The sequence below is a fragment of the Phyllobates terribilis genome, unplaced genomic scaffold (assembly GCF_046119375.1).
Source record: "Phyllobates terribilis strain yellow unplaced genomic scaffold, ASM4611937v1 Scaffold_7__3_contigs__length_470593459, whole genome shotgun sequence".
Lineage (NCBI taxonomy): Eukaryota > Metazoa > Chordata > Amphibia > Anura > Dendrobatidae > Phyllobates > Phyllobates terribilis.
Window position 1 is genome coordinate 22,457,047 of NW_027362767.1, and position 25,652 is coordinate 22,482,698.

General features: G+C 42.7%; 1 protein-coding gene across 8 annotated transcripts in view; it reads left to right on the forward strand.

Moving 5' to 3' along the window:
• The window catches only part of UNC79 (unc-79 homolog, NALCN channel complex subunit), a 211,805-nt gene extending 197,961 nt beyond the window's left edge, over window positions 1-13,844 (forward strand). For all 8 annotated transcript variants that reach the window (XM_073638291.1, XM_073638297.1, XM_073638292.1 and 5 more), the window contains 7 exons: window positions 5,214-5,303; window positions 5,387-5,562; window positions 5,654-5,840; window positions 6,267-6,464; window positions 6,921-6,998; window positions 7,821-7,862; window positions 10,578-13,844. In XM_073638291.1, the coding sequence (XP_073494392.1) occupies window positions 5,214-5,303; window positions 5,387-5,562; window positions 5,654-5,840; window positions 6,267-6,464; window positions 6,921-6,998; window positions 7,821-7,862; window positions 10,578-10,778 (972 nt within the window). In that variant the 3' untranslated portion in view covers window positions 10,779-13,844. The remainder of the gene's footprint in view (window positions 1-5,213; window positions 5,304-5,386; window positions 5,563-5,653; window positions 5,841-6,266; window positions 6,465-6,920; window positions 6,999-7,820; window positions 7,863-10,577) is intronic.
• The last annotated feature ends 11,808 nt before the right edge of the window (window positions 13,845-25,652 follow it).

Consider the following 25,652-nt stretch of genomic DNA (forward strand, 5'->3'; position numbering starts at 1 on the left):
AGCTTCCATCCAAACTCTTCTGGCCAGTTTGTGAATGGGAAATAGCTTGGACAGTTTTGATCCCCTAATATAGGCCATAAGAGACTAGAATCCAGAAAGCCCCCCCAAGTAGCGTCCAGGACCTTTAATCGTATCGGCCGCCTGACTCCAAGGCTCTAAGCATCTAAGCGGACTTGATGAATAATATGAGAAGATGGGGAGTGCCATTCCAGAATATGTTTGAGTCTTTGTAATTTTGCCAGTTGTAACTTATATCTAGAAGAGATGATCATGGAGTCGAGAGTTTGAAAAAAGGATTTTGATATCCATAAATATATGTTGTAAAATATATAAGCAGTTCAGTTGGACAATCATTTTAATCAGATTAATTCTGCCCGCTACAGAGAGAGGGAAGGCACCCCATAACTTTATCCTTAAATAAGGGAATCACACAGGGGGAACCATTAACAGCAATCTTCTCCGAGGGTTCGGTAGATGTAACAGTACATAGGTGTTTGAATTGATTGACCACACTTAATCTTAATACCACAGAATTTAGTCAACTGGATCTATGATATAGCAGGAATGACTTCTTCCACTTTAAGAGACCAGAATATCTCCCATATTGATCAATTAGGTCCATGGCCCTTGTGATTAATTCATCTGGTGATGATACAAATATTAATACAAGTGCTTCTCACTAAATTAGAATATCATCAAAAAGTTAATTTATTTCAGTTCTTCAATACAAAAAGTGAAACTCCTATATTATATAGAGTCATTACACACAGAGGGATCTATTATATAGAGTCATTACACACAGAGGGATCTATTATATAGAGTCATTACACACAGAGGGATCTATTATATAGAGTCATTACACGCAGAGGGATCTATTATATAGAGTCATTACACACAGAGGGATCTATTATATAGAGTCATTACACACAGAGGGATCTATTATATAGAGTCATTACACACAGAGCGATCTGTTATATAGAGTCATTACACACAGAGGGATCTATTATATAGAGCCATTACACACAGAGGGATCTATTATATAGAGCCATTACACACAGAGGGATCTATTATATAGAGTCATTACACACAGAGGGATCTATTATATAGAGTCATTACACACAGAGGGATCTATTATATAGAGTCATTACACGCAGAGGGATCTATTATATAGAGTCATTACACACAGAGGGATCTATTATATAGTCATTACACACAGAGGGATCTATTATATAGAGTCATTACACACAGAGGGATCTATTATATAGAGTCATTACACACAGAGGGATCTATTATATAGAGTCATTACACACAGAGGGATCTATTATATAGAGTCATTACACACAGAGGGATCTATTATATAGAGCCATTACACACAGAGGGATCTATTATATAGAGTCATTACACACAGAGGGATCTATTATATAGAGTCATTACACACAGAGGGATCAATTATATAGAGTCATTACACGCAGAGGGATCTATTATATAGAGTCATTACACGCAGAGGGATCTATTATATAGAGTCATTACACACAGAGGGATCTATTATATAGAGTCATTACACACAGAGCGATCTATTATATAGAGTCATTACACACAGAGGGATCTATTATTTAGAGTCATTACACACAGAGGGATCTATTATATAGAGTCGTTACACACAGTGATCTATTATATAGAGTCATTACACACAGAGGGATCTATTATATAGAGTCATTACACACAGCGGGATCTATTATATAGAGTCATTACACACAGAGGGATCTATTATATAGAGTCATTACACACAGAGGGATCTATTATATAGAGTCATTACACACAGAGGGATCTATTATATAGAGTCATTACACACAGGGATCTATTATATAGAGTCATTACACGCAGAGTGATCTATTATATAGAGTCATTACACGCAGAGTGATCTATTATATAGAGTCATTACACACAGAGGGATCTATTATATAGAGTCATTACACACAGAGGGATCTATTATATAGAGTCATTACACACAGGGATCTATTATATAGAGTCATTACACGCAGAGTGATCTATTATATAGAGTCATTACACACAGAGGGATCTATTATATAGAGTCGTTACACACAGGGATCTATTATATAGAGTCATTACACACAGAGGGATCTATTATATAGAGTCATTACACACAGCGGGATCTATTATATAGAGTCATTACACACAGAGGGATCTATTATATAGAGTCATTACACACAGAGGGATTTATTATATAGTCATTACACACAGAGTCATCTATTATATAGAGTCATTACACACAGAGGGATCTATTATATAGAGTCATTACACACAGAGGGATCTATTATATAGAGTCATTACACACAGGGATCTATTATATAGAGTCATTACACACAGGGATCTATTATATAGTGTAATTACACACAGAGGGATCTATTATATAGAGTCATTACACACAGAGGGATCTATTATATAGCGTCATTACACACAGAGTGATCTATTATATAGAGTCATTACACACAGAGGGATCTATTATATAGAGTCATTACACGCAGAGGGATCTATTATATAGAGTCATTACATGCAGAGGGATCTATTATATAGAGTCATTACACACAGAGGGATCTATTATATAGAGTCATTACACACAGAGGGATCTATTATATAGAGTCATTAAACACAGAGGGATCTATTATATAGCGTCATTACACACAGGGATCTATTATATAGAGTCATTACACGCAGAGGGATCTATTATATAGAGTCATTACACACAGAGGGATCTATTATATAGAGTCATTACATGCAGAGGGATCTATTATATAGAGTCATTACACACAGAGGGATCTATTATATAGAGTCATTACACACAGAGGGATCTATTATATAGAGTCATTACACACAGAGGGATCTATTATATAGAGTCATTACACGCAGAGGGATCTATTATATAGAGTCATTACATGCAGAGGGATCTATTATATAGAGTCATTACACACAGAGGGATCTATTATATAGAGTCATTACACACAGAGGGATCTATTATATAGAGTCATTACACACAGAGGGATCTATTATATAGCGTCATTACACAGGGATCTATTATATAGAGTCATTACACGCAGAGGGATCTATTATATAGAGTCATTACACACAGAGGGATCTATTATATAGAGTCATTACACACAGAGGGATCTATTATATAGAGTCATTACACGCAGAGGGAACTATTATATAGAGTCATTACACGCAGAGGGATCTATTATATAGAGTCATTACACACAGAGGGATCTATTATATAGAGTCATTACACACAGAGGGATCTATTATATAGAGTCATTACACGCAGAGGGATCTATTATATAGAGTCATTACACACAGAGGGATCTATTATATAGAGTCGTTATACGCAGAGGGATCTATTATATAGAGTCATTACACACAGAGGGATCTATTATATAGAGTCATTACACACAGAGACCCCCGCTGCCGGGAGGAAATTAACTTTATTTGCCCCGGCAGTGTTCCGGTTTTAGTCGCGGGGGCAGCGCTGTCGCTTGTTCAGTCACCACTCAGGGTATAGAGAGCGGCGTCTGTATCCGCGCTTCCGGCCCTGACTGACAGCAGCCCTAATGATGAGCTGCTGTCAGTCAGGGCCGTGGTTACTGCTGCTGCTCTCTATACCCTGAGCGGTGACTGAAACTGGAGCGCTGCGGGGGGGAATAAAGATAATTTCCTCCCAGCAGCGGGGGTCTCAGTGCCAGCGCCGGGCAGGTTCCCAACGCTATTAACTGCAGATTAACCCCATATATGCAGGTTAATAGTATTTTTTCAGGTGACGGGTTCCTTTTAATAAACAAGCTGTAGATTTGAAAGATACTTAAAGTGTAACCATCATTCTAATTTCATAAATCAACAGTCCTCATGAAAATCAGTAACTTAGTAATATATCTGTATCAGAGAAATCTGCTTCTTTTACCTCCTGGACTGATATTTCACGCTCACTTTATGGGTAAAATCTGCAGTCAGTGAAGATAAATGTAAACATCATTGAGATAAGAGATAACAGTTGGTGCTTATAACATTCTATGGAGAGGGGAAGAGGCAGAGGAAACACAGACATTCTGCAGCAAGTTTCTCATGAAATTACAGTTCTCCATAGAACTTTATGGGCACCAACCGTCATCTCTTATCTCAGTAATGGGATTATCTATATTCACTGAAGACACATTTTACTTGTGAATTGAGAATGAAACATCAGTCCTGGAGGAGAAAGAAGCAGATTTCTCTGATAAGATATATTACAAAGTTTCTTAATTTCATGTGTACTATTGATTTATGGGGGGGGGGGATGAAAAAACTGTTATTTTACAGAGAATCTAACAACTAGTAACACTGGAATCAGGGGCTCTGCCCCTACATCATGCTGCTCTCAGATGGGGGGGAGGGGAGCAAAAAGCTGGGGACAGATTCCCTGTAATTGCCCCTTCACCCTCTCAGATGTCCAGAGATCCCCATGCTTTAACCAAAGGGTCTTCAAGAAGAACGACTCTCTGGACCACCAGAGAACTTTAAGGTGAAAATGTACGGAACCTAGTATTTGCACAAGCAATAAAAATGTCCACGTGAAAAGATCACAAGGCCTTAGTCATTTCTGAGCTCAGTAAGTAGGGGGTCGAGTGCCCGGAGGAGCTACAGAGGGTTCCAAGTTGAAAACCAGAAGTCAGAGATAAAAGCCTTTATAATGTCCAGGTGAGCTGCAAGGAGCCTGGAAGAAGCTTTACACCCAAGGGTCACAGCTCTGCAGAGGGCTTGTAGACTGTGTGCCCACTATGCGTTTTTCAAGCGTTTTTTATGCGGAATTTCCGCAGCGGAAACGCTTTAAAAACGCTTGGTAATACGTGCCCCATGGTCCCCAAAGAAAATCCGCAGCATGTCCATTATTTGTGCGTTTCCACATGCGGATTTGAGTTCACAATGCGTTTTAAAAACGCAAGTCCAATCCGCATGTAAAAACGCTGCGAAAATGCTTAAAAAAACATGTTAAATTCGCATGCGTTTTTACTAGCAAGGACATGCAGAAACGCTGCGGAAATTGTCTGCTTCAATTCTACATCTGGGGCACATAGCTGCCGTAAGATGGCCTGTGGTCTGTGTCCTGTCTCTTGAGGGTCCTGTCGCTGTTTCCCGTCTGACGCCATGGCCTGTGCTCTCCTTTGCAGTGCGGCACAGCAGCCATGGAGTGCACCAGACAGTACATTGCGGAGATCTTGGATTTCATTGCAGATATGCACACACTGACCAAGCTGAAGGTAAGTCCTAAACCCTGGAAGGACCCCACGGGGCGCTCATGTCTGGCATAGCTCGTGATGAGCCTTCCTCCTCGCTCCCATAGAGCCACATGAAGACCTGCTCACAGCCGTTACACGAGGACACGTTCGGTGGACATCTCAAGGTCGGTCTCGCCCAGATTGCTGCTATGGAAATAACACGCGGAAACCACCGGGACAATAAAGCAGTGATACGATACCTGCCCTGGTTATACCATCCGCCATCAGCCATGCAGCAGGGGTGAGGACAAGAACACAGCGTCCTGGGAAATGTGTACATTAATCTACATGATACAAGTCCATTACTGTCTTTTGTCTCTTTTCCCCCTTAGTCCTAAAGAGTTCATCGAATGTGTCACTCACATCCGACTTCTGTCATGGCTTCTCTTGGGGTCTCTCACCCATGGCGTGGTCTGTGTGAATTCACCCTCGCCCTGTATGCCAATCCCATTAGATGCCGGCTCTCACGTGGCCGATCATCTGATCGTCATTCTCATCGGGTTTCCTGAGCAATCAAAGGTAACGCAGCAGCAAAGCAGTAACTTTATGTATGGACATAGGAACATATGGGACCAGAGGAAGTGCGATCATTATATAAAGGGCAGGGGAAAGTGTGTTATGGCTGAAGTTATCATTTAAAGGGGTTGTCCAATTAGATCGTCTGCTTTTTTTTTTTTGGAGAGTTCCTTGTTGATAACCTGGTCACTGGGTCCTTGAGAAGCGGCACGTGGCCACGTTTCCGGCAGGGCCAATGAAGCATTATACAGTTTCCTTTATACTAAAGGCACTGTCTGTGTAATGCCTGGCCATGCTGGGTCCTCTAGAGGAAGAGACACTCTCCGTAGCCCGACTTTCTGGCTGACAGGAGAGGGACTTAACCCCTGCTACTGACTAATGGGATTTGTAATCCGGACGGCCTCTATAACGCGCATTTCACCTCTGCAGACCTCCGTGCTCCACATGTGCTCGCTCTTCCACGCCTTCATCTTTGCCCAGCTGTGGACCGTGTACTGCGAGCAGGCGGCCATCGCTCCGAGCGTTCAGAACCAGAACGAGTTCAGCTTCACGGCCATCCTGACGGCTCTGGAGTTCTGGAGCAGAGTCACCCCCAGCATCCTGCAGCTGATGGCGCACAATACTGTGGTGAGTACGGGCCCTGGACTCCTCTGCACGGTCCTGTCAATCACGGGTAATTGGCGTTCCTGTACAGTCCGAGTAATTACATCTCCACGCTGCAAATCTGATTATGCAGATAATATCACCGGCTGCTTTCTGTCCAGCCCTGAGTGGCATTTACAGAATGCAGGAGGGAGGCTGAGAGACCCAAATTTAGTGCTTCGGGGAGGGTCATTTTCTTTGCAGATCCCCCTATTTTTACCTATCTCGATTGCCGATATTTTGCAGACTTGGGGACTTTGATTGGGGGGCACTGATATTGCTGGACGGCAGGTGGGGGCTCTTTTTGTTTGCCCTAAAGCCCTTCCTCCTTAATTTACATGAGACATGCAACAGTGGAGACCATGCTGAAAGCAAAAGTTATGGCACCTTCTGCTACAGGACTGCTGCTCCTGACCGCTGTAATGTTTCCTGTTCTTGCAGATGGTGGAGATGGTCTGTCTACATTTAATCAGCTTGATGGAAGCGCTGCAGGAGTGCAACTCCACGGTTTTTGTAAAGGTAAGATGCCCCTACCTGCTGTGTGTCAGATTGGATTGTCATGGTCGCCTACGGGGCATTTTACATAGGGCGGCCATGATGCAAGGTGCATCATAAATACTCCTAAAGCTAAGGCGCCTGCTCTCCTATTCCTGGCAGACCGCTCTCCTAATAACCAGATATGAGGATGTAGAGGTATGACACAGGAACCACAAGTCCCAGCACCACCGCTCCCCCCCAGCATTTAAATGTTTATTCATGTAAACCCGAAAGCTGTAGTCTGAGGCCGGGAGTATGATGTAACAATGCACAAAATCTAATTTCCCTGAAAGCTTTTTGTGTTGTGTGACATGATATATAGGAGGCCGCGCCGCTCTCCAGCGGAGCACGAGGTGACTCATCACAGATCCAGTCAATACCAATTATCCCTGGCCTCCAGATTTAGAGGTGTAATTGCAGATCTTGATAATGTTAAAAGGACGTAATTGCATTCATATTCTGGATTCGAAACGCAGCGGCCAAGGTCTAATTAAGCAATAGACGTTCATTCGCCCCGCATGGTGCCTCAGCAGAATCCAAATGAAGAGGACAGGGCAGATAACAGAGGGAAATAACCAGGCGCGTAAGACTGAACAGAAAAGAAGACCCCCCTGTGCCGCTGGATCATGTGTATTAGGCATCAGCCACACCAGTATCCCGTGCCTCCGTACCCCGATCCCATTTCACACTCTTGTCTTCACGTTACTTCTGGTGCCGCGAGGTTTATATCCCGCTGCTCGGATCTATTCTTTTTACAGCTCTTGTACTTTTTAGTTTAGTACCTTTTTGCATCTTTTTCTGCAGTTGATACCAATGTGGTTACCGATGATCCAGTCCAATATAAAGGTGAGTGACTTCCCTGTCACTGTTCACATACATACACGTTTAATATCAGGTTGCAGAGCGGCCGGTCGTCACCAAGAGCAACTTTAGATTCTACCCACTTTCCCCAATGGCTGTTATGCAATAGATAAGGTATATTGGGGACTGCAGATAATGCCCTGGTGTACCCCCAATCCAGAGCTGCACCCATATCCGAGAGAAGTGGCTACAAGAAGGGAGACCCTTTCAGGGTTCATTCTCCCTAGTATACACAGGTCGGCCCTGTATAAGCACAAAGCAAAGAAACTTGCCGAAAGACTGGACACTGCCAAAATCAGCTGCAATATACCAACTGCAGAAGCAGAATCAAACAAAGAGGAATAGAGGAGCTAAAGGGTAGAAAACAGTGAATCATTTTATTATATCAAAAAGTTTAACATCACATCATAAATAATTGGATTATAGATGAACAGAGGTGCATGATGTCAGAAACACACAGCACCCATTGGCCCGCAAAACCATACCCACTGCATGGAGATGTAACCAGTGGGATTAGGAAACCTGAGTAAGGTGAACAGAGTAAATGAATACAGGCTATGGGCAATAATAGTATGCATTTATAAGCCGCAGTCTGCGGCAACATTAGAATGTGCCCATAGTCAAATAAGATACCAGAAACCTTACCAGGAATTAAATTGCAAGGGCCAAAGGGTGCTGGAAGACAGAGATCTGTGGTAGAAAAGCCTCAACGCATGTTTCGCCTGAGGATTGTTGGCTTTCTCAAGAGGCTGGTCTAATCATGCATAGAAGGACCTTTAAATACGCCCCCGGTGTGGTCATGTGACACAGCACATGCCCACAGGTAAAGTATAGCAGCTAAAAGCATGAATGTAGCCCTATAAGTGGCGCATGCGCCGTCGGTGCTCAGTTACTGGCACGCGCGTCCGGGCTGTCACGCCGCATGCGCGTTGCGCGCAGAGCGGGAGGCAGAGGATAGCCAGGCGCGCGGCAAGCGAGGGAGACTACCGGAACACATGCGCACAGCGCCAGGAGAAGAGGTAGTGGCCAAAACAGGAATAAGTAGAATGCTCACAGAAAATATATATCATCACAGCCAGCATTAATCTAAATCTGTACATATTACATATATTAAAAGCAAAACAGAGAATGACAACCATATAAGTCTGATATGTAGTCCACATCACAATGGTAGATATTGATTTTCCGGGTGTTTATAAGGAAATTCATCCCAAGGTATCATAGTAGAATAGTGAAGGTAGGTAAGATTCCAAATAGAGGTCCATGTAAGAGTGTACATCAATTCCTCAATAGTGTATGCTAAATGGAAAGATATTCAGAAGAAGATATATATTAAAAAAATGTATTCTGTAAGAGGAAAAAAAAATGTTAAAAAAAAATAAAATAACAATGCCACAGAAATGTAACAGCAGGAGAACTAAACGTACAAATAATAAAAACGAGGAAAAGCTCAAAGCCTCATTCAGGCCCCGCGGGCTCACCGTGTCCAAGTTGACCATCCATCTGGCCTCCTTTTGGGCCAGGACCTGTTCGATATTACCTCCCCGGGAGCCAAGGTGCATCTCATCTATACCACGTACTTGTAAAGTTTTTGGGTCACAATAATGTGACGCCTTAAAGTGACGTGGTAAAGTCTTGAGCTCTGGGGGCTCAGTCGCTGTCCTGGCCGCGCCAATGTCCCGCACGTGTTCACGTACCCTTACACACAACTCCCTTGATGTCAAACGTATATAAATCAAATTACATCCGCAGGTGGCATAGTATATCACATTGCTCGGACTGCTGGAAATGTAATGAGAAATTTTGAATTTGCGTAAGCCATCGGAGGACGTGAAGGACGCACTTTGCAGAACATTGGCGCAGGCAAGGCAGCGACCGCAGGGAAAACATCCCACGGTGGGTCCACGGGACCGGAACGGATTGGACATGGGGGGGAACGTAATGGCTGGACACCAATAAATCGCCCAGATTTTTTGCACTGCGGGCTGTCATCAGTGGAAAATTGCCAAGGTGACCCCGTAGTGAAGGCTCCGTATCGAGGACTGCCTCGTACCGAGGACTGTGTGTTTCTGACATCATGCACCTCTGTTCATCTATGATCCAATTATTTATGATGTGATGTTAAACTTTTTGATATAATAAAATTATTCACTGTTTTCTACCATTTAGCTCCTCTATTCCTCTTTGTTTGATTATGGTTCATTCTCCTGCAGGGCATAAAAAAGAAGGGGCAATGCCCCATTGAGGCAGACAGGATTGATGGAGTTTTAAAGCCCCTTTTTCCTATTGATGGAGTTTTAAAGCCCCTTTTTCCTATTGATGGAGTTTTAAAGCCCCTTTTTCCTATGCCCTGTAGCCAAGTAGTGGTCTGCTTCTCTGTACGGCAGAGGTCCTCAACCGGTGCTCCTCCTTCAGCTGCTAATTACAGTTCCCCCGTAAGCAAGGCATGCTGAAAGTTGTAGTTCTCCAGCAGTTGTAATGGCACACATTGGAAGTTGAGGTGAAAATCTGTACAGAGAAGGCCTTCTCACAGCCATTTCGATCCAGTGTAGACCATGTTCTGGGAGCTTCCATTTCTTGACAGCAAGCAGAGATTAGTATCTCAGAAAGCTGCAGATACTTTTAGTCTAGGATTGGACGAGCTTCTGGTTCTCTGTGGATATATATATATATACGCTAATGTGCGTTTCTTCTATACAGCATTTATCAGCCGGGCTGCAGCTGCGCCTGCAGGCGATACAGAACAATGCCAACCAGCAGAACCTGCGGATGTTACAAGGATCTGCCCAGTTCAGCCACAACTCGGGGGTCCTGAAGAAATGGCTGCAATGCACACAGTTCAAAATGGCGCAGGTGGAGATTCAGTCGTCGGAAGCTGCATCACAGTTCTATCCCCTGTAATGTGCAGACACCCGAAGTCGGGGCAGCCGGTTCGGGGGGGGTCACAAGTTCAGGGGTCAAGTAGCCAGGAGATGCTCCTGTTGCCATAAAGCAGAGTGGGATGGTATGAATAGATGTTGGGACAGGTGAGGGGGACGTGCTGGGCCCTCAGTAGGGGTTACACACTTATTAGGTGGCAGAGGAGATGTGGGCCCCTCCTCTCTGTAGACTTGGGGGGCACAGCCATGGAGAGGGGCAGCTCTCTGCAGTCTCATGATACATACCAAAGACGCACAGAGTCATCTCATCTGTAAAGGTCGCAGTGGAGCGGAGGGAGTCACAGCCGTGTGTGCTTCGCCCCATCCATGACCATTGTGGTGCCGGGGTCATTACCAGGAAGGTTAATGACTGCTGACAGAATGATCCCGATAGTCTGTATGTGTATTATCTGCAGCATTATCAACCTGAGCACAAGAGGCTGCTGATATCCCAGCATGTGACTGTAAGTAAGTGTGGAAAAGGACTCACACCCCCCATTATTGACCACCATGTTCAGTATAGTCACATGACGCTATACATCTTGTGTCAGCATTGATTTACATCCATGTTGTACTCCAGAGCTGCACTCTCTATTCTTCTGGTGGATTCCACCAGTAGAATAATGAGTGCAGCTCTGAGGTGTAGTACAGGTTGTAAAACCGGATCAGTAATGTAATGTATGTACACATTGACAACACCAGCAGAATAGTGAGTGCAGCTCTGGAGTATAATGCAGGATGTAACTCAGGATCAGTAATGTAATGTATGTACACAATGACTGCACCAGCAGAATAGTGAATGCGGCTCTGGAGTATAATACAGGATGTAACTCAGGATCAGTAATGTAATGTATGTAGACGGTGACTGCACCAGCAGAATAGTGAGTGCAGCTCTTGAGTATAATACTGGATATGTAATGTAATATATGTAGACGGTGACTCCACCAGCAGAATAGTGAGTGCAGCTCTGGAGTATAATACTGGATCAGTAATGTAATGTATGTAGACAGCGACCACCAGCAGAATAGTGAGTGCAGCTCTGGAGTATAACACTGGATATGTAATGTAATATATGTAGATGGTGACTCCACCAGCAGAATAGCGAGTGCAGCTCTGGAGTATAATACTGGATATGTAATGTAATATATGTAGACAGCGACCACCAGCAGAATAGCGAGTGCAGCTCTGGAGTATAATACTGGATATGTAATGTATGCACGCAGTGCTGGTATGTTGGGTAGTTTTCCATGGAACATGGTGCTCAGTAATGGACACATTCCCTTTATTTCTGCACTGATACATTGCGGCTTTGGCTGTCACCGGAGCGGTCATACTGATAGTTTCCTGTCACTCTCTGACCTGTGCATCTTTTATCAATCCTAATTGATGTCCTGTGGATAAATCTAGAACATGGAGTACGGAGGAGGAGGTGACGGATCAGAGAGCTGATACTGGGTGACTCCGGCTATAAATCATGGCTGTAAAATGTGCTCAGAATAAGGATTAGCGTCGGGTCGTAACCATTGCAGATCTGAGACCCGACCGAGAAGAAATCACAGATAGAAAGTGATCTGATCCTGGTTCACCGCGATGTTCTGGATACTTTGTGTCTGCGGCCGCCATTACAGATGACAGCGCTGGTGTCTCGCCTCCATCTTTTCCCATAAACAGATATAGAAAGTCGTTATTAATAGGACTTGGCGCCATAATGTGTCCTTTGTACCTGCAGCTGTATATACGGAGCACTGCGCAGCGTATACATACCTGTATCTTATACACTATTTCTATGCCGAGACCTAATTTTCTATTGATGGAAATGTAAATGATCCTGGGATTTCCCCCAAGCTTATTTTTCAAATATTTTAATTTTTTGGGGGGGCAAAATTGAGATAAAAACCATTGAGATTCTAATCCAACAATCCATTATTATTGAGGCTCTTAAATCACACTGCAAAGGTAAAGCTGAGACAAGCAATCAGTGGACTGCTAATGATTATTTCCGGTTTTTTTTTCATCGTCGTGTGAGATTTTTCCGGGGGCCGTTCTCTTACCTGTGACGTATGCAGGCAGATTGGACCTCTCCTGATTTAGGGGTAACCCTTAAAGCGACAGGCGTAATGGTGAAAATGCCCCCTAATGTGAGATATTTTATATTGTAGAGATTGTAACAAGCCTATAATGACAGATGATTTATAGTCTATTATATGTCTGTCGCAGGATTATTGATGATATTTCCTGACTAGGCAGACTTACATTGCACAATTCCCAGTCCTATCTTGTGACAAGGTAAGTTTTAGTTTAGGAAGTGAAGTTTTAAGATGTGAAAAATAAAGATATATTTAATAAAAATCAATTTTCCCTATACACATTAAAACATAAAAGCCAAACTCTGCCATGTAGGGGCCACAGTGGCCCCCAGCGGACATTATAGTCACCCTAATATATACTCGTAGTACCCCAGATTCAGATAGGAAATGGTCACTTTCCTCTTGAGCCGGCCGTGAAATCGGCGCCGTTAAAGTGCACTTAGAATTCCTGTAGAAGAACTGTGATCACAGTATTATTTTGTTGTTTTTGTGTTTTTTGTTTTTTTTTATTTGGTGCTTGAAGGACCCAATAAAAGAAAAATAACTTGTAGTCGCCCCAGGGGCTGTGTTTTGTCTGATCCCGATGTTGGCGCGTTGCACAAGGCTCATTTTGTGTTGTTTTTTCTATACACAAGGCACTAAAGGCTGCTCCAATCCCGAACCAAGGGCTGAACTGCACCTTCTAAGGACAGGGGTGGGTCAGTGCTGTTACTCTATGGTGACAGATGCCCCCCAGGGGGGATCTCTGCCCACTTATACCCTTCATGTCTGTTATTTTTGTTTTTATGCCAGCAAAACAGAAAAAAAAATAAAGGTCCTAACAAATTGTTTCCTTTTTTTTTTTATACATTTTATTTTATGTCATTGACTGTAATAAAGAAAAGTTATTATATGTGATTTACTGATGAAAATGTAAAAATGTGTTAAAATGAAATAAATCCAGATTATTTATTACAGAGAAAGGTCCTGTGTGTATTATAGACGCCAGTGCTCAAATCCTGCATGGAAAGGGGTCATAGATGCCAACGTGCCCAGACATTACCTGTCAACATATGGGACTATAGTGACCCCACAAATATCACCAGTCTAAGAATGTCCCGAAAAACAGTGACATCCACATAGTGCCCACAGAGTGTCCCCATAATCAGTGCCATACAGGTATTGATGGCACAATGAGTGCCACCAGTATCATCCAGAGAGTATACTCATAATCCGTGTCATACTATAATCAGTAGCATCTACTCAGTGGTCTCATAATCAGTGCCATCAAGAGTGTCCCCATAATTAGTGCCACGTAGAGAGCATTCCCATAATCAGTACCATTGGGCAAGTGTTCCTATATTGGTGTCATCTACATAATGTTCTCATTTTCATTCTTATCAAAATAATGTTCTCACATTCAGCCTTATCCAGATAGTGGTCTCTTAAATCAGTGCCATCCAAGTAGTGTCCCCATAATCAGTCTCAGGCAGAGAGTGTCCCCATAATTAGTGCTATAGAGAGAGTGTCCCTATAATTAGTGCTATAGAGAGTGTGTCCCCTTAATTAGTGCTATAGATAGTGTCCTATAATGAGTGCTATAGAGAGAGTGTCCCCATAATCAGTCTCAGACAGAGAGTGTCTCCATAATTAGTGCTATAGAGAGTGTCCCCATAATTAGTGCTATAGAGAGTGTCCCCATAATCAGTCTCAGACAGAGTATCTCCATAATCAGTGCTATAGAGTGTCCCCATAATTAGTGCTATAGGGAGTGTCCTCATAATTAGTGCTATAGAGAGAGTGTCCCAATAATCAGTCTCAGACAGAGTGTCCCCATAATTAGTGCTATAGAGAGTGTCCCCATAATTAGTGTTATAGAGAGAGTGTCCCCATAATCAGTCTCAGACAGTGTCCCCATAATTAGTGCTATAGAGAGTGTCCCCATAATTAGTACTATAGAGTGTCCCAATAATTAGTGCTATAGAGAGTGTGTCCCCTTAATTAGTGCTATAGATAGTGTCCTATAATGAGTGCTATAGAGAGAGTGTCCCCATAATCAGTCTCAGACAGAGAGTGTCTCCATAATTAGTGCTATAGAGTGTCCCCATAATTAGTGCTATAGAGAGAGTGTCCCCATAATCAGTCTCAGACAGAGAGTGTCTCCATAATTAGTGCTATAGAGAGTGTCCCCATAATTAGTGCTATAGAGAGAGTGTCCCCATAATCAGTCTCAGACAGAGAGTATCTCCATAATCAGTGCTATAGAGTGTCCCCATAATTAGTGCTATAGGGAGTGTCCTCATAATTAGTGCTATAGAGAGAGTGTCCCAATAATCAGTCTCAGACAGAGTGTCCCCATAATTAGTGCTATAGAGAGTGTCCCCATAATTAGTGTTATAGAGAGAGTGTCCCCATAATCAGTCTCAGACAGTGTCCCCATAATTAGTGCTATAGAGAGTGTCCCCATAATTAGTACTATAGAGTGTCCCAATAATTAGTGCTATAGAGAGTGTGTCCCCTTAATTAGTGCTATAGAGAGTGTCCTATAATGAGTGCTATAGAGAGTGTCCTATAATGAGTGCTATAGAGAGAGTGTCCCCATAATCAGTCTCAGACAGAGAGTGTCTCCATAATTAGTGCTATAGAGTGTCCCCATAATTAGTGCTATAGAGAGAGTGTCCCCATAATCAGTCTCAGACAGAGAGTGTCTCCATAATTAGTGCTATAGAGAGTGTCCCCATAATTAGTGCTATAGAGAGAGTGTCCCCATAATCAGTCTCAGACAGAGAGTATCTCCATAATCAGTGCTATAGAGTGTCCCCATAATTAGTGCTATAGGGAGTGTCCTCATAATTAGTGCTATAGAGAGAGTGTCCCAATAATCAGTCTCAGACAGAGTGTCCCCATAATTAGTGCTATAGAGAGTGTCCCCATAATTAGTGTTATAGAGAGAGTGTCCCCATAATCAGTCTCAGACAGTGTCCCCATAATTAGTGCTATAGAGAGTGTCCCCATAATTAGTACTATAGAGTGTCCCAATAATTAGTGCTATAGAGAGTGTCCCCATAATTAGTGCTATAGAGAGAGTGTCCCCATAATCAGTCTCAGACAGTGTCCTTATAATTAGTGCTATAGAGAGTGTCCCCATAATCAGTCTGTGTCCCCATAATTAGTGCTATAGAGAGAGTGTCCCTATAATTAGTGCTATAGAGAGTGTCCCCATAATTAGTGCTATAGAGAGAGTGTCCCTATAATTAGTGCTATAGAGAGAGTGTCCCTATAATTAGTGCTATAGAGAGTGTGTCCCCTTAATTAGTGCTATAGATAGTGTCCTATAATGAGTGCTATACAGAGAGTGTCCCCATAATCAGTCTCAGACAGAGAGTGTCTCCATAATTAGTGCTATAGAGAGTGTCCCCATAATTAGTGCTATAGAGTGTCCCCATAATTAGTGCTATAGAGAGAGTGTCCCCATAATCAGTCTCAGACAGAGAGTATCTCCATGATCAGTGCTATAGAGTGTCCCCATAATTAGTGCTATAGAGAGTCCCCATAATTAGTGCTATAGAGAGTGTCCTCATAATTAGTGCTATAGAGAGAGTGTCCCCATAATCAGTCTCAGACAGAGTGTCCCCATAATTAGTGCTATAGAGAGTGTCCCCATAATCAGTCTCAGACAGAGTGTCCCCATAATTAGTGCTATAGAGAGAGTGTCCCCATAATTAGTGCTATAGAGAGAGTGTCCCCATAATCAGTCTCAGACAGAGTGTCCCTATAATTAGTGCTAAAGAGAGTGTCCCCATAATTAGTGCTATAGAGAGTGTCCCCATAATGTCTCAGACAGAGTGTCCCCATAATTAGTGCTATAGAGAGAGTGTCCCCATAATTAGTGCTATAGAGTGTCCCCATAATCAGTCTCAGAGTGTCCCCATAATTAGTGCTATAGAGAGAGTGTCCCCATAATCAGTCTCAGACAGAGTGTCCCCATAATTAGTGCTATAGAGAGTGTCCCAATAATTAGTGCTATAGTGTCCCCATAATCAGTCTCAGACAGAGTGTCCCCATAATTAGTGCTATAGAGAGTGTCCCAATAATTAGTGCTATAGTGTACCCATAATCAGTCTCAGACAGTGTCCCCATAATTAGTGTTATAGAGAGAGTGTCCCCATAATTAGTGCTATAGAGTGTCCCTATAATTAGTGTTATAGAGAGAGTGTCCCCATAATTAGTGTTATAGAGAGAGTGTCCCTATAATTAGTGCTATAGAGAGAGTGTCCCCATAATTAGTGTTATAGAGAGAGTATCCCCATAATTAGTGCTATAGAGAGTGTCCCCATAATTAGTGCTATAGAGAGAGTGTCCCCATAATTAGTGCTATAGAGAGAGTGTCCCTATAATTAGTGTTATAGAGAGAGTGTCCCTATAATTAGTGCTATAGAGAGAGTGTCCCCATAATTAGTGTTATAGAGAGAGTATCCCCATAATTAGTGCTATAGAGAGAGTGTCCCCATAATTAGTGCTATAGAGAGAGTGTCCCCATAATTAGTGCTATAGAGAGAGTGTCCCCATAATTAGTGCTATAGAGAGAGTATCCCCATAATTAGTGTTATAGAGAGAGTATCCCCATAATTAGTGCTATAGAGAGAGTGTCCCTATAATTAGTGTTATAGAGAGTGTGTCCCCTTAATTAGTGCTATAGATAGTGTCCTATAATGAGTGCTATAGAGAGTATCCCCATAATTAGTGCTATAGAGAGAGTGTCCCCATAATTAGTGCTATAGAGAGAGTATCCCCATAATTAGTGCTATAGAGAGAGTATCCCCATAATTAGTGTTATAGAGAGAGTATCCCCATAATTAGTGCTATAGAGAGAGTGTCCCCATAATTAGTGCTATAGAGAGAGTGTCCCCATAATTAGTGCTATAGAGAGAGTGTCCCTATAATTAGTGCTATAGAGAGAGTGTCCCTATAATTAGTGCTATAGAGAGAGTGTCCCTATAATTAGTGTTATAGAGAGAGTGTCCCTATAATTAGTGCTATAGAGAGAGTGTCCCCATAATTAGTGCCATATCAGGGGCTTTCACATAATCTGTGTCATCCAGGTAGTGACTTCATAATAGGTGCTATCCACAAGTGTTTCCATAATCATTGCCAGACAGTGTCCCCATAATAAGCAGAGAGTGTTCCCTTAATTAGTGCCATACAGAGAGTGTCCCCATAATCAGTAGCATACAGTAAGCTTTCCCATAATCAGTTGCTTGCAGGTAATGACCTCATAATAAGTGCCATCCACATAGTTTTCCCAACATCAGCGCCACACACTGAGACTTGCCTTACCTGTGCCATGCAGATTGTGTTCCCATAATTTGTGCTTTCCAGATGGTATCCCCATAATCAGTGCCAGAAAAGACTGTACTCATTCGCAAAGCCAGCTAGGTCCCCCATCATCATTGCCTTAGTGAAAGTTTTGATATATTATCAGTTCCCATAATCTGTATCAGCCAAATAGTGCCCAGAGACAAAATCAGTAAGAATACCCCAGTGCAAATAATATTGGACAAAATCCCTTAGCAAACAGTGCTGCAGAGTGTGCCCCCATAAACAGTGTCAGACAGAATGCCCCCATAATTATCATCATACAGAGACCCCCATAAACTGTTTCTCTGTCTCCATAAACAGTGTCTATAGAATCATTGCCAGACAGAAATTGCCCTTATAATTAGTGTCACCCAGACAGTGAGCCACACGATCTCTATAAACAGTGCCAGTGTCTTTATATAGACAGCCAGAGGGAGCCCCTATAATCTCAGCCATACAGAGTGCCCATATAAACCTTGAGAAGAGAGCCTCTATATGCAGTTCCATCCAGCGTCCTGATAAATATTGGAAGCCAGAGATAGTCCCCATATTTAGTGCTATCCAGAGAGTAGCCCCCATAAACAGTGTCAGAGTGTCAGAGCCACCTCTATTTAAATACAGTAAACCCTCATGGCTTTGTAGGGACTTATCTTTCTGGGTGGAGTTTGGCAGATTTATTTCGGGACACTCCAGGGCAATCATGGAGAGTTCTCCACCTCCACCCCTGCGTCCAGGCATCGATGTCTCCTCCAAAGTGGCTGCAGATTGTCAGACTCCACAATGATGGCTGTTACCATGAAGCTCTTTCCTTCATCTGTTGAGCCTCCATCCCCCGCGATTGTTCCAACTTGTCACATTTACATAAATCTACATTATTTACAATCTGCGAGACGTTGAGAAAATCTAGCTGACCACACGCCGTTTCTCAGAATGAGGCGCAGAGGAACCGTAAAATTTACTGTCCTGGAAAAAGTGCTAACAGAACAACTCCTGGATTTTATGGCCTGAACGCTTGGTTCTACTGAGCCATAAATCTGCTAGATGAACATTTTATGGCCCGAGGACGTATTTTATTGGAGCCGTAAACAAGTGCATAAAAGAACAGAGTAGCAAAGCAGATGATTGGGTTAATATATTTATTGTGTACTGAAGGAGGCCAGCATGGAGACAATGCAAGACTGATGGCTGAAAATACACATGGAACACCCCTCGCTTGGTGTCTGATACATGGAGGCTGAGCTGAATCTCCAGTCCATGGATCCTTCATATAGGTAGAAGTCAAAGATGGACTCATGGATGATGAGTCTTCTTCTCTTGGGTCCCCATATTTGGCCTACAAGATCTTTGGCCCTATTCATCAGAGCATTTGTGGTCCTATCACCCATGAGGTTTAGAATTTGAGGCTGCAAGGGCCAACGATTAGCGCTACTGATCAGTCAAGTTATGGGATCACCTTGCTACTTTGGTGTGATGGTGGTCACCTAAGAGGCCAACTCTCATCTTTCGGCCTTGTTCACCATCCATAACCATGGTCATTCTTTGTGTGTTGCATCAAAAGAAATATGGAACCATTAATGGACTGTCAGTGGGCCTGTTTCTAATGTCCACCTAACCTCATCACGTAGTAGGGAACCAATGGTGACAGAAGAAGACCGGGACAATACCTCACTATGTCAAGGCCGGCTCCTCAAACATGGTAGCCCTGTCCTTTATTTAGTAATGGAGGTCAGGTCAATGTGACCTTGTCCCTCTACTTGAGGTACTCAAACCAGCTTTATGGACAGCTTCCTGACATTGGTATGGAGCGACTTGACTCAATAACCCAGAGCCACTTTCTAGAGCTCTGCTCTGAGCCCAACTCTTGTATTGTTTTAGATGGATCTCAAGGTCATCGTCTTGGATCTTCCGTCTCTGTAAAGTTTCCATTGAGTCGATTGCTGCACACACGTGAACAGACGCTTGGGATACAAGACGCGGAAACTCCCGGGAGGTGACAAGAACATTGTATCTGATGACAAACATGGATTAATCAATTAGCGTCAGACAAAAATTGATTGAAGCTCCAGAAAGATTCTTCTCAATGAGCGAAGAGCCATCATTTATTCATAGAATAGCCCCAGGGGGTTATAGGACAAATTTACACTTACACTGCCAAAGACCTGTAGGAAGACACATCGACTGGACTCCCGTTAGTCAAAAGACCATTGTACTAGATCCTACAATTAGGTCCAGAAGTATTTAGACAGTGGCCTAATCTTTGTGATTTCAGCTCTGCAGGCCACTATTTCACTATTTTGGATTTAAAATAAAACAATTGAGATGCAATTGAAGTGGAGACTTTCAGGTGTAATTAAAGGGTTTGAAGATATCCTATGAAACATTTAGAAGTTGCAACCATTTTTCTATGCATATTTAATTTCCCAGAGGCATGCCTTATAAGTCTCCTCACTGTGACATGCCAGGCCTGGCTTGTCACAAGGAGAAACGTTACCCCTTAGATCCGAGTCTTAAGCCTCTCTCCTAACCAAATCTGATCTTATACTTTGCACTGATGAGGGGCAATAACCTGAAACACCATGTCTGCAAATTGAGACTCTGGTTTGTCTTTTATCCTAAGTCATATGACAAGGCTCCTTAAAGGTTCGATATTGACTTTTAGGATTGCTACTTCCTATAGGTGGCGCTAGAATTCAAGTACTCTTCCTCTCTGAAGAGGCCATTTGCATATTTATTTTTCAAGAGCTGCATGCCTGGCGTATAAGTCTCCTCACTCTGACATGCCATGCCTGGCTTGTCACTCTCCACAAGGAGAAATATTACACCTTAGAAACCATTTTTCTACAAAGCCTCCTCATTTCAGGGGCTCAAAAGTAATTGGACAGATTGAATTTCCTATAAATAAAATGTTCATTTTTAATAATTTGTACAGAATCCTTTACAGACAATGACGGCCTAAAGTCTGGAAGCGATGGACGTCACCAAACGCTGGGTGTCCTCCTTTGTGAGGCTTTGTCTGCCCTTTACTGTAGCAGACTTCGAAATTCAAGAAAAAACAAAGTGAGCATATACCCTATAGTAAGTAAATAGTAATAGTACATGTAAACAACATAGGGTACTTAATTAACACTATTTTGATCAAAAAAGCGTAAAAGCCATCCCACCACGACAAGGTGTACCCAATCGGTCCTATCCTCTCTCTATTATTAAAACCTTACTGTCACGGATAACAGCCGGTGGTAGGGGGATCGCACAAATCCCACCGCTGTCACCAGTTTGGCAGGGGACTCAACTCCGCTGCCTCCAATTGTCAGGGCAATTACACAGTTGACTGACGAGTGATGGACGAGGCTGTGGCTGCTTCCACTACATATACGGTTATTGGGAAACTCCCAGTGAGCGTATGGCATATACACCTCCGATTCCAACGCATGGAATATATGTATATACCCCCCATAGGGTCACTGCCAGCTCAAGAATAACAAAAAGAAGTGCAAGCTGTCACCGCCAATCATTTATACAGGCCGATTGGACACCCTTTACAGGTACGTGGGGTCTCACGAGGCTTCAGAGGTGTGGTTTACAGAGTAAGAGGAACAGAGCCATTAAATATGATATATATTTCTTATAAACACGGCCTAGCTTTCTGGATTAAATATAAGATGATACAAAATGGGAACAAAACAATATGGTATATACATACAATTATAAAGAAATAGAAATAACTAAACAAAATTACTAAACCTGATGTTGCAGGAATTGCTCTTATGTTTCTGGAGGGTAGTACTCCGATTAGGAAAGTGGAACACTCTCACAGCTAACTATGTTTTCCAGAATGAACAAAGACAGACACCCAAACTCTCATTTTTATTACATCAAGGTTACACCAACATACCTCCCCTTGGTGAGATCATATGGTTGTGGGATGTGCTAGGTCTGTTAGAATTTTATGATATCCCTAACTTTCAGGATGTCTTCGCCCCTGGAGGTCCCAGTTGGTAGATATTGTTATGTTTCTTATTGCGATTTTCAAGAATTCACCGTTGATCATTATGTACCATTATGCAGGTGTAGAAGTAAAATATAAGTTTTAATAATTAATAAAATACAACAGACAAACCACCCAAGTGGAAAACCATATAGATAAAAAAGGAACTATATGTCCCTATTAACCACTCAAACTCGCCCCTGCCTAACAGCGGAGGTTGGCACTCTTATTCCTACGCCAGTGGCACCCCCGTTCCTCGGCGGCTGTCCCTGCTAGCTCTGTTGCTAGATAGAAAAAAGTCAATATCACATATGCCAAGTGCAGTTGGAGAGAATGCTTATAGGTGCAAGAGATGCTTGGGATGTGGGTGCAATCCCTAGTAGATATATATACAAGTGTCTGCTTGCACTAAGATGATGGTATCTTCGTTATCTGCAAGTTGGTGGTAAATGAGTAGCAGACCAAATGATTAGGTGTCACTCTGTCACAGCAAAATGTGGTTAATTTGCCTTCATATATGGATATGGGTACACCTTAATGTTGTGGGATAATGTGCCTTACATAGCCCTTACACTGCCCCTGCCTGCCAGTGGAGGTTGGCACCCTTATCCTGCGCAGTGGCACCCTTATACTGCGCAGTGGCGCCCCCACTCATCGGCGGCTATCCCTGCAGGCCCTACCTGACCCTATCCAGGGTAATGGTGGATAGGTAAACTGGGGCTGTGATGGAAAAAAGTATTACAAATAGACAATGCAAGGCAGATGATTTCTTTCATATAAGAATAGAAGGGACTATGTTATATGCAGTACTACCCAATGTACCTAGTCAGACAGCATAATACAATAGACAATGAATCACAGATGCCAATACTAGGCAAAAAATAAAAAACGTGCACAAATAGCAAAAGATTCAGTCAAAAATGCTAGGGTGTCAAACACCTCCAATCCAGTTGGCATATCAAAGCCACATAACCTGGTATATAACTCAACGCGTTTCTCCTCTCTATGGGGTTCATCAGGAGTAGATGTAACAGGTAAATATTAGAAAAAACAGAGATAAATCACTTACCTAGGCAGAGGCCTTCACATATGGCCTCACGTGTAGCAGAGAGCATTGTCTCACACTTTTGTCTTCAGTCATATCATCAATAACCACCAGTGACCCGGTGCCACTGGAAACCATGCATGCCCGCGCCATCACACCGCCTCCGCCATGTGCTACACAGGATGTGCTCCACGCCTACTCCAGAATTTCTTCTTCCCATCATTCTGGTACAGGTTGATCTTAGTTTTGCTTTTCCAGACCTGGGCGGCTTCTTTAGATATTTTTTGGCAAAGTCTAATCCGGCCTTTCTATTTTCCGGCTCATTAATGGTTTGCACCTTGTGGTGACCCCTGTGTATTTGCTCTCATGACGCTCTTTATGCTGGACTTAGACACTGAGACACCAACTTCCTGGAGAGTGTTTTCACTTGAGGGGATGTTGTGAAAGGGTTTTTCTTCACCATGGAAAGGATTCTGTGATCATCCACCACTGGTGTCTTCTGTGGACGTTCAGGCCTTTTTGAGTTCCCGAGCTCATCAGTGCTCTCTTTTTTTGCAGAATGTACCAAACTGTTGATTTGGCCACTACTAACATTTCTGCTATATCTCTGATGAATTTCTTATTTTTTTCAGCCTAATGATGGTTTGTTTCTCTTCCATTGAGAGCTTCATTGACCGCATATTGTGGGTTCACAGCAACAGTTTCCAAATACAAATGCCACACCTGGAATCAGCTCCAGACCTTTTACCTGCTTCATTGATGACAACTGAAGTAATTGTTACTTTTGGTCCCTTTAAAAAGAGGCAGCTGCATATTAAAGAGCTGTAGTTCCTTAATCCTTTCTCCAATTAGGATGTGAATACCCTCAAATTAAAGCTGAGTCGGCACTTTAAGTCCAGATTGATTATAGAACTGGATCTGGATTATGTTTTGCAAACAGCTAAAATGCCAAAACTTGTGTCACTGGCCAAATATTTATGGCCTTAACTCTATGTATCGATATCATATCTATGTATCTATAAGAGAAATCGGACCAGCACCTCCTAAGAGAATCAAGCTAATGTGAACAGGTTCAGGCTGCTGTGGCTGCAATATATACAAACCATAGTGCAGAAAACACGGTGTGCACCAAGATGTATGCAAGCATTAAATGTGTAATGTAAACTGTATTACTACCTTACAGAATAGACTCATAAAATTGAGGTACATTTTGTGTGTGCACACCAGCCATGACAAGGTGCACCTTTTCTTTTGATGGATCACTGCCTCTCCTGGGCTAAAATATACTGGAAAGATCCTGCACTAATTGAAAATAGTATATACTGATATAAGGAGTGTGCAGCCGAGTATAGAGGCAGTCACTACCCCATAATATATGCCACAAGGGAACTCCTCCTAACAGAAGGAAGCAAATGTGAACAAGTGCAAGCTGCCGTGACTGCAGTATATATACATACAAAAGAATATAGAAGCACACAGTGTTCTCGGATGTATGCAGACATTGCATGTAGGTAATGTGAACTGCATTACTACCAGGTACTTAGAGAGCAAATTGGCCTAGTTGTGAAAGCCCACCAGCCATGCCAAGGTGACTTTTCAAGGAATACATCCTACGCTGATCAGACTTATGTCTCCTGTCGTGGCTGGTGAGCGCACACAAATTAGCAAATTTTGGGCATACACCAATTAGTCAACTGTATCTTAATTTTCTAAGCCTCGTCTGTATGGCAGTAATGAATCTATTAAACGTTTGCACATAATATTTTGACTTACACTGTGTTCCCATCCATCCTTCTCATACTCTGGACCGGTTTCCCTGACACTACTTTCCAGGTGATTTTTAGATTTTCGGGTTCTCACTCATTTGTGCTGGGACCAGATATTTTTCAAGAAGCTGTCATTTTTCGGATTATTTTTCCCTGTGTGCCGGCAGATTAATCATCTTTCCGTCCTATTGTACGGCACATTTTGATGTGCACTCGGAGGCGCTGCACTCGGCGTGTAGTATGCTTAATGTATTAATAGTCTGGAGGAGCACAGAGAAGATTGTGAATATTTTACATCCTGGCAGTGATGATGATGAGCACTCCTGACCCCGAAATCTAGATGTCTCAGAGGCAAGAAGAATCTAAGAAGAGGTCACATCAAAGGCAGGTCACATAACAGAGCAGCGCTCATCAGCCGTGCCGCTCATCTCTGTGACACAAATAGACAGATGCCCAGGAATCTGATCTTACTCCTATCTGAATGCTGGACGTGTGATTACTGCAGATCACGCACAGGGCAGAATGGCCGAACACTTTGTCTGTATCCCTGGACACTACACAGCTACAGTACAGACCAAAAGTTTGGACACACCTCATTTAAAGATTTTTCTGTATTTTCATGACTATGAAAATTGTA